Source organism: Populus euphratica, unplaced genomic scaffold (assembly GCF_000495115.2).
Source record: "Populus euphratica unplaced genomic scaffold, PopEup_1.0 scaffold179.1, whole genome shotgun sequence".
Classification (NCBI taxonomy): domain Eukaryota; kingdom Viridiplantae; phylum Streptophyta; class Magnoliopsida; order Malpighiales; family Salicaceae; genus Populus; species Populus euphratica.
Window position 1 is genome coordinate 421,326 of NW_011500059.1, and position 9,970 is coordinate 431,295.

The following is a 9,970-nucleotide window of genomic DNA, read 5'->3' on the forward strand; positions in this document are numbered from 1 at the left end:
TTGTGGCTAAGTGTTAATCTCCATCAAGTAATTCAAGCACTTGACTTCCTAAACATCAACTGTGCCTCTGTGTGTATCTTGCTCCCTATGACAGTCTGAATTCGTAATTTGGAGTTGTGTATCTTTGTTCTTCATTTAATCTTTGTAAATCAATCCAAACAAACCCATAACATATAAATTAATATCACATAAACCTTAAAATTTATAACAGTTTTATATCAATAAAAAGACCCATACAGCTATACCATGTGGTAACTAGAAATGATGGAGAAACTTACTCAAGAGATAAAGGAAATAGGACCAAATTGTAAGGTAAGATTTGAAGAGGGAGAAGAAAGTGGAAACTTTGTGATTGTTGGGCCCCCATGCATTTGGGCTAAAAGAATAGGCACTTTAGGATATAATTATTGGGCTTACAATTAAAATTATTTATGGGCCTCACAATTATATTTTAGAAAATACTAAAATGCATTAAGGTGTTATTATGTAAAGATGCACTTTGCAGCCTCTCCCACAATGTCCCCAGCTTTCTTTATGATTATGAAAAAAAGCGCCTTATTACCAACATATTATTAAATAGCAGACTTAACTGCTTCCACTGTAAAAGAAACTTCCAGAGCAGATGAAGAAGAAGGTAATAATTTCTGAAATTCCAAACTCGATCTTGTAAAACATGACAGAAAGCTTGGACATATGCTTTAAATCCAATTTAAAGAAGAAAATAACATTCCTTTTCATCTTTGCAGTGTTTTTATCTCCAAGTTTGCCACCGTGGTATATCTCCGCGTCTCTCTCCCTTTCTTGCATTGAATCTCCACATCACTAAATCACACTATGTCCATTTCTTTTTTTGTTTTTCAGGTGAGAAGTGCTCTAGAGAGCCTGGTAATCTCACCGAGTGTAAGTCTACTAATATTCTTCCATTTATGTTTTCTGTGCTTGCGTATCACTGAATGAGATCTTAATTTGATGTTATCGTGTCTGTGCTTATTTTGCAGCTTGCAGGGCAAGGAGCTCTGACTGCAGAGTTCACTTTAAGGTATTGTTTTTATGATTTAGATGAGTTTTGTTTTCTACGGCCTTTACTTCTTATCTGGAGAACAAAAGTGTTGATTTATTAGTAAAAACTTGATGAAATATAGCCCGTGTGAACAGGTCTCTCGTAAACTTCAGGCAAATCAATTTCATTGTTATTGGGAGAACCTTTGTTTTATTTCCTTTTCCTTTGGCTGAAGGTTCAGTAAACGATGGCACAATTTTTTATTACAATTTTTTTTTACATGAATAGGTTCTGATAGATTTAATTAATTAATATATGCGTCTGGCTTATGCTGGTGTTAATTGATTTTTGACCCCTTTTTGCTTCTGTGGAAGGGTTATTGATGTAGAAGTCAATGAATTACATGTTTTTGTTGCAACGATGAAATTATAGTTATTTGACTGCAATAATACTTAATTTTAAAGTAATATTTATAATATTAATAATAATATTAAATTTGTATAATTCAAATTTAAGTGGGTCTAATTATAATATCAAACCCAATAGCCTTAAGTATGGGTCTAATTGCAAAATCATGTTATAAAAGCGTGATAATTAAATAGATTAATTAAAAAAATCAAGAAAAAAAATTAATAAAGAAATTTTTTTTTGAATTAATTGTGTTAACCCTTCAAAGTTGGTTAACTCATCAAACTTTGGATTCGTGTTATAAAAGTTTGATAACAAAATAAAAAAAAATTGACAGGTTAACCCAAAATTAATTGAGATAACTCATCAAACCAGGTAAATCAGTCAAACTCATGATTTGTATCATTAAAATTTAATAACTAAATAGAAAAAAATAAACATTAACAAACTAAATTAAACAAAAAAAATTAATAAAAAAATAAAAAAACAAAAGGCATCAACCTTGCAGTCCATAGTCAAATGCATAAATTCTGAAAAAAAAAAAACTAAAGGCATTAGCTGATAACTAAATAGAATTTTTTTTTAATATTAATGAACTAAATTAAATAAAAAAAATTAATTAAAAAGAAAAAGAAAAAGAAAAACCAAAACTTATAAGAAGAAAAAAAATCTAAATTAATTGGGTTAACCTGTTAAACCTAAAAACCATATCATAAAAGTCTGATAACTAAATAGAAAAAACATTAACATCAATAAACTAAATAAATAAATAATTAAAAAAAAGATATTAGTCTTTTCATCGTAGACTGTATTGTACAGTTCACAGTGAAAGGCATAAAAAAAAAATTAAGGCATCAACCTTTTTACTGTGGACTGTATATAATATTAAAAAATAAAATCGAAATAAAAAACTAATAAGAAACAAGAAAAAAAATCTAAATCAACTGGGTTAACCCGTCAAACTTTGGATTTGTGTCATGAAAATATGATAACTAAATAGAAAAAATATTTTATATTAATGAACTAAATTAAAAAAAAATTAAAAAGAAAAAGACAAAGAGAAAAAAACCTACAGGAAGCAAAAAATTAATGAAGAAATATAAAATTTGATTCAATTGGGTTAATCCATTAAACCTAGATTCTGTGTCATAAAAGTCTAATAATTAAAACAGAAAAAATTTATTATTAAGAAACTATAGATAAAAAAAAAAAAGCATCAGGTTTTTCACTATGGACTGCAAAGTGCAATCCATAGTAAAAAACTTTAAAAAAAAGAAAAAAAGGAAAATAAAGGCATACATCACATGTCAATTTGTTTCTTAAATAAAAAATATATAAAAAAAGTTAAGATCTAAGAGTGTTAATTCTTTTTGCAAAGATATACTCAAGAGCCTTGGATCTAGCTACAACGCTTGACTCAAGAGTAATATTTATAATATTAATAATAATATTAAACTTATATGACTCAAGTTTAAGTAAGTCTGACTGCAACACTGAACTCGGGAGCCTTAAATGTGAATATGGCTAGAAAGTTGTGTCATAAAAGTGTGATAATTAAATAGATTAATTAAAAAAATAAAAAAAACTACCAGGAATAAAAAAACTAATGAAGAAAAAAAATTTGAATTAACTTGATTAACCCCTCAAAACAGGTTAACCCGTTAAATCTAAGATTAATGTCATAAAAGTTTGATAACTAAATAGAAAAAAAAAATTAACAAGTTAATCCATTATTAACTGGGTTAACCTATCAAACCAGGTTAACCTGTCAAGCCTAAGATACGTGTCATAAAAGTCTGATAATTAAATATAAAAAAAATTTAACATTAACAAATTAAATTAAATTAAAAAAATTAATTAAAAAGAAAAAAATTTCGGGTTAACTCTTCAAACCAGACTAATCTGTCAAACCCGAGATCCGTATCATGAAAATCTAATAACTAAATAAAAAGCTTTTTAACATTAACAAACTAAATTAAACAAAAAAAAATTATTAAAAAAAAACACAAAGAAAAAGGCAAAAAAAATAAAAACCCTATAAAACAAAATTAAATAAAAACAGGAAAAAAAATAAAAAAACCAAATTTTTTTAAATAAAAAAAAGCCAGCTCAGCATTTTATTATGTACTGCATTTATGCGTATATGTTATAATAATAATAATATGACTTGGGCTTAAATCTGTATCCAGAGCGAGTGAAAGGATAGTGAGTCTGAGAATTTTGGATAGTGGGCCAAAGATTCCAAAGGTTCCAGAAGAACTTCTTACTAGTGAAAAGAAGAACCAGAAATGCTACAATCCCTTGGTGGTCTCAATCGGTACTTATCACCTTTCGGATGTGCAATGAAGCTCAAGAATGGGGAGAGTTTGAAGGATCCAATGACACGCAAGTTTGTCCAAGAAATTGAAAAGAAACAAAAATATAAAGATAAATTATAACAGGAGGTAGAAAAGGCGGCTGGAAAAGTGAGGGGATTCTATGATAAGAGTTTAATAGAAGAGATCGGTGAAGAGGACTTCGCCAAGATGATGTTTATTGATGGCTGCTTCGTTGTCGAATTCATCCATTGTGTCACAAGCAAGTATGATGATTTGCACATGAGTGATCAGGAGGTTGCTGATGTGAAACGGGACCTATTATTACTGGAGAATCAGCTCCCTTATTCAGTCCTGGATTTGTTGATGAACCTGAGGTTCACAGAAGAAGAAAAGAAGAACAGGATTGATGAATTTCTCATAAATCACTTTCAATGTTGGCCCTGGCATCTGTTTGTTTTTGGATATCCCTGATATGTTTTTGCTGCTGCTGTTGTTTTTTCTCTCAGGGTAAGCCTTCGCCGCCATCAGCACCTAAAATTAAAAAGCGGACTAGTGGTGATAAACAACACTCTGCAGGCCCTGCACATCTTCTTGAACTTAATTAAGTTTATGATTTTTTTTTTTTTAAATTTAAAACTCTTTTTTTTCCCCAGCTTTGTATTGTATATTTGTACAAAAATGCAAGGAGCACAGAAAAGTTGTGCTATTTAGTTGCCATACTCTACATCACAGTAAAATTAAAAAAATATAAATATAAATAAAAAGTGACTATCTAGTTCATAGTAATTAAAAATATTAATTGGATTTTTGAATAAAAAGCTGGTTATACAAAAAAAAAAAATACCTAAAACATCCTAACTAAAATAAATTATATCTAAGTCTTGAATTTGTGATGGTGTTTTAGGCTTTCTAATTGTTTGCTAAACCAAACATGAGTTTAATGAGTGATTGGGTCAAGGGCTAGCCTTGAAGCTCAATCCCCACTTCTAAAGCTGGGTTTTTATCTACGATGATTTTTATTTTTTAAAATATAATTAATTTTTTATCTAAAAATCTCTGAAATATAATTAATTTTTTTAATAACCAATTAAATGACAGTAATTTTTTTTTTTACTTTCTTTTACATAATCATGATTATGAAGATGTTCTCTGTAATAGATATGTAGGTAATTTATCAAATCATGTGAATTTATATATTATTAGCTTTTATTTATTTTATTTATTATCTTTTCATTTATGCCTCTGTCTTAATGTTATCTGAAAATTTCCATTGTATTTCAATTAATTTCATCATGTTTTCAATTTTTCTTCTCTTGGCTCATTTCCAGTAATCACACTGCAGTTGATGAATAGGCATTCTTTGATGTCTCAATTGACCTTAAGAGTTTTTTTTTTAAATAAATAAATAAATAAAAATGCAATCATGTATCCATTCCTTAACCATATTATAATTCATAAAAATTGCCTCCATCACGACTAATTGAAAATAATTAATGTGTAGAAATTAATAAAACATAAAAAAAAAATATATATATATATATATATATAACAATTCAAAAAATCAATCAACCAACAATTATATTTTACCGATAATTTGATAACCTTATGTAAAATCCATCAGGCCAGATTTTAAATCCTTTAGCTAAAGCAGATAGGTGAAAGAGAAAAAGTTTTTGCAGTGTCTTCCTTTATTCCATCTCATAGAGCTACCCACTCTACCCACTTTAATACAAACTAGCTACCCCCTCTTCGTACAAACTAGCTACCCCCTCTTCGTACAAACTAGCTACCCCCTCTTCGTACCCATATATTACAGAAAAAGGTATGGTAACAAAATACACCACTATATGAGTTACCCAAGGTTCTTGCTTAGAGTCGCATACTAAAAAACTTTGTGTATTTGTGATTGCGCTATTTGCTGAATGCTTATATATGCTAAAGTATGAAGTAGAAATAACTCTTGATTTCTTAATGGTTGGTGTGCAGCTTGGACCTTATTGAGTACTAACATTCATTGAGAGCGGAAACAATCTCTATAAATAATTTTATGTTATTCCTTAATAATCTATAATACGTATAGCAAAGTCAATGTTTTAATTAAGCTTGTCCTTAAATTCTACCCCAGTCTCTCGACAAAGAATTTATTTCCAAGCTTTTTTCTTTGAAAAAGAAATTCTGTCCAAGCTTATTAAGCACAAAAAGAAAACGAATGAAAACACAGGTTACGCAGCCTGTAGGGCTCGACTTCTATTATTTCATCATCACAAAAGATTGGAGAAACAAAAGTTTGTTCTATATATGCTCTTTAATTTTCTTGCACTTTGAGCATCGAACAATCCAATCTTTATCTCCCCTACACGCATTTCTCATGTTGTTAGTGTATATTTCTACCTGGAAATCTTGAAACATATATTCTTTAACACTTATCTGCGTTTTGGACTGCGTACAATTACTTGGGATTTTTTTAATAATTACCATTCTATAATTTGTGCATTGGAAAATGGTAACCAGCCATCATAAATGAGATACCAATGTAAGAAACTAAGCAGATATATTTCGATTTTGCAAGCGGTATATGTAGTATTTTGACAAAGTAATCACACTAACTAATGACAATTTAATTTCTTCTGGTTTATTCACAGTGCTATCATGCAACCTACCACTTCAATTTGATGTCAAGAAACTTAACCGTTAGGTTTGATGCTACACTGCAAATTTTATTGCTGAAGCTGTCTCCAGTTGAGGAACACGTTTTAGACAAGAGCACAACAGTTAAATCATCAAAGCTCAACTTCCAAGTAAGGTAAGAACATTCTAGTTCCTAACTTGGCATTTAATAGACCCGTAGTGACCTGTTCGTGATATGCATTGGAAGTGCAGATAAATTCTTTTGTTCACAATATCCTTTGCTCAGTAAATATCTGTGCTTCTAATGGGAGAAACACACATTTTAGTCTCAGAAAATGGATGGTTGGAATCCATAATGAGCGTTGAGTGGACAGACACCACGAGCCAGAAGCAAGGGCCTGGAATTATTCCAAGGGTTCCAAAGATATTTAGTGGGATTGAATCGAACAAGAAATGTTACGAACCCATGGTGGTCTCCATAGGTCCTTCAAACTTTCACAGATTTTCAATTAAGGACCTCCATTCATTTTAAGACATTTCATCCACATTTCTATCCAAATCATCTTTTATATATGTAAAACGACATCATTTTGTAGGAAATTTCACGGTTTTTGTTAATTAATTCTAACAGGAGTTATAGTTGAGAACTCAAAATAAGGGTAAAATTTATACAAAAAATAGTGGATATAAAATTGATAATTTGAGGGTAGCTGTGATGTCTGCCGTAAAATTTCCCAATTTAAATGTCTTGCCTTTGTTGATTCTGAAAAAGGATAAAAAGAAATTTCTAAATATCAACAAAAGAATTTTCCATCTCAAGCTTATTCATTAATTTAAAAGGAAAACAAAGAAAGGAAAGAAAATTCATTATTAAAACTGAAACATATGACAATCATAGTTGCCCAGTGAAAAAAGGAAAGAGCACATATCGCTGATCTATTTGCCACATTTTATCCATGGATAAAGTACACGTGGAACATGCTTGCCGGTCATACTTATCCCTTCCTTGCAGCATTTCACATTTTAGCTTGGATAAAGTACACGTGGAACTCAAAATAAGCAGTGGACGAATAGATGTGATGGTGCAAAGGGATCTCCAATTACGTCATACATTCCCTGTAAAACAAAAGTTCGAGAAATAACACCAGTAAATAAATCCAATTATTCCTTTAGCTTTAGCCAACAATATTAAGCTCTACTTCCAAGCAAGCTAAAATATTCCAAACCAAAAGCTACTTCAATATTTTGAAGTCCTATATATAATGGACTCGTATCCTTTTATTGATGTGCTTGAAACAAAATAGTTAAAATCTCCTCCTTTAATAGTCTGCACGCACCAATAATGAGTGCGAATCTGCAGGAAATCGTGATCTCAAGCCATGACATAACGATGTCTTCCACCGGGCAAAGCCAGTATGGGTGTCAGGACAGCACGATAGCTGACACAAGAGAAGACATCCACTATGGATTGCTTGACAGCATGATGGCTGCCACCAATGAAGAGATCAATTTTTCCAACCTGCCAAAGTTTCCAAAGGTTCCGTCGACAATTCGTCAAATTAAACAGAACGAGGAATGCTATGATCCATCTCTTGTCTCCATCGGTCCCTATCACCATGGGAAAGATGAACTCAAGGCAATGGAGAAGCTCAAGGTTACATTCGCCCGCCAGTTTGTCAAGGATTGTGTAAATGACTTCAATCAAGAACGGTACAAAGAAAAGTACCAAGAAATGTACCGTAGGGTTGAGCAAGTGGCCAGCAGAGTAAGAAAATACTATATAGAGGATGAATCAAGCCAGCTCAAGAACAAGGAATTTGCCCAGATGATGTTTTTTGATGGTTGTTTCATTCTTCAATTCCTCTTCTGCCTGCTAAAGCAACCTGAGAAATTAAAAATGTCTAGTCACGATGTCGTTTTGGTTGCAAGGGATTTGTTCTTACTAGAGAACCAACTCCCTTATGAAGTTCTTGATGAATTGACGAGGTTGGGGTTCGGAGGAGAGAAAATAGAATTGTTTGAAGCGTTCTTCAAGCATATTCGTTCAAAGCCCACTCAGAGAGAGTCATGCAGGGAAAAGACAAAAAAAAATTTACTAACCATTTCACAAAAATTTTGCAGAATATTGTCAAGTACAAATCCAAAAGGCCAGGAAAGTGAGATGACTCCTCGTAAGCCTGCCCATCTTCTAGAACTTTTTCATTTCAAATTTGTTGGAAGCAAAGAGGTCCCCGATGCTAGTACACGGAAAAGCTGGTACAGGGATGATTCTCGTAAGACCTGGTCTGGCCGGTATTTTCCTGCCAAGGAACTTAGGAATGTTGGGATCCATTTCAAACCAAGCAAGACTAGTTTTTTCACCGATGTCGAGTTCAGGAGAACAGTACTCGCCGGAAGACTCTACATTCCTCCACTAAGCATAGATGACTCAACCAAGCCCCTGCTCTTAAACCTCGTAGCCTACGAAGCATGCCTCGGTGACATTGACAAGCTTTGGGTCACTTCTTACATATGCTTCATGGATTCATTGATTGATAACCCCGAAGATGTGAATGAGCTGCGAACAAAAGGCGTACTCTTCAGTACTCTTGGAAACGACAAACAGGTAGCAGAACTGTTCAATCAGATATCGGATTACTTAGTGCCCAATCCCTATGCTTACGTCCAGGTTAAAAGTGCCATCGAATCGCATTATAGAAACGGGTTCAAGCGATGGATCCTTCATTATAAGGGTCCTATTTATTCCTCCGTTTTAAAGTATTCATTTATATATGGCCTCATAGTAAGTGCCATAAAGGCCTACGTAGTAATAGTTCCCACAAACCCAGATCTCGGTATCTGCAAAATGCCTGCCACAAATGCTGCCCTTAACCCCTAAATACCATATTCGTGAATGAGTGTTTTCTTTCTTTTTTTCATCAACAGAGAGGATCATTTGGCTAGTCGCTATGTGTTGCGCCTCTCATGTATTATCCTATCATGAGTATACGAGGTTTTAAGCAAAACGTTTCTGTGTGTTATGACTTATTTAGAGTTCGTACATTTCTGTCTTCGATGCTCTCCATATTGTTGTTTAACCTGTTTGCGTTTTTGTTTGGTTAAGTACTTACATATAATTATTGTTAGTTATTAGAAATCAGTCTCCAAATTATTAAGTATATTAGATTTACTTAAACACCCACTACAGGCAAGAAAAATGCTCACTTTAACTCATTTATTTCTGGCATTATAACAAGTGCCATGTTAAGTCCTACGTAGCAGAATTGCAAATGCAATCCATATACGGTGACTGTATATTCATTTTCATAACTGCACAAGTAAGATTTCGCAAACACCGAGATCTGGGTTTGTGGAACCAAATTAAAAATCACTACAAAATAAAGTCTCAAAAAAGTTATATTAATTTTTTTTAAGGAAAAAAAAAACACAAAACAGAGGCTTAAATAATGGAATTTGGACCTGATCTACTGTTTCTTACTAGCGGCGATCTATCCTGTCAATAGAGTCCATTGTTGGGAATTCCGACCGGTGATGTACTGATATTTGCTCATAGAAGGCCAAACACACTGACACAATATTTAACGTGGTTCGGCAAAACCGCCTACATCCACGGGAG

The 9,970-nt window shown here is 32.3% G+C and overlaps 1 protein-coding gene across 1 annotated transcript; it reads left to right on the plus strand.

Moving 5' to 3' along the window:
• Positions 1-7,744: 7,744 nt before the first annotated feature.
• LOC105108026 (UPF0481 protein At3g47200-like) lies at positions 7,745-9,232 on the plus strand. The gene has a single exon (XM_011002164.1). It carries the CDS (start codon positions 7,745-7,747, stop codon positions 9,230-9,232), a length of 1,488 nt encoding a protein of 495 aa, XP_011000466.1.
• The last annotated feature ends 738 nt before the right edge of the window (positions 9,233-9,970 follow it).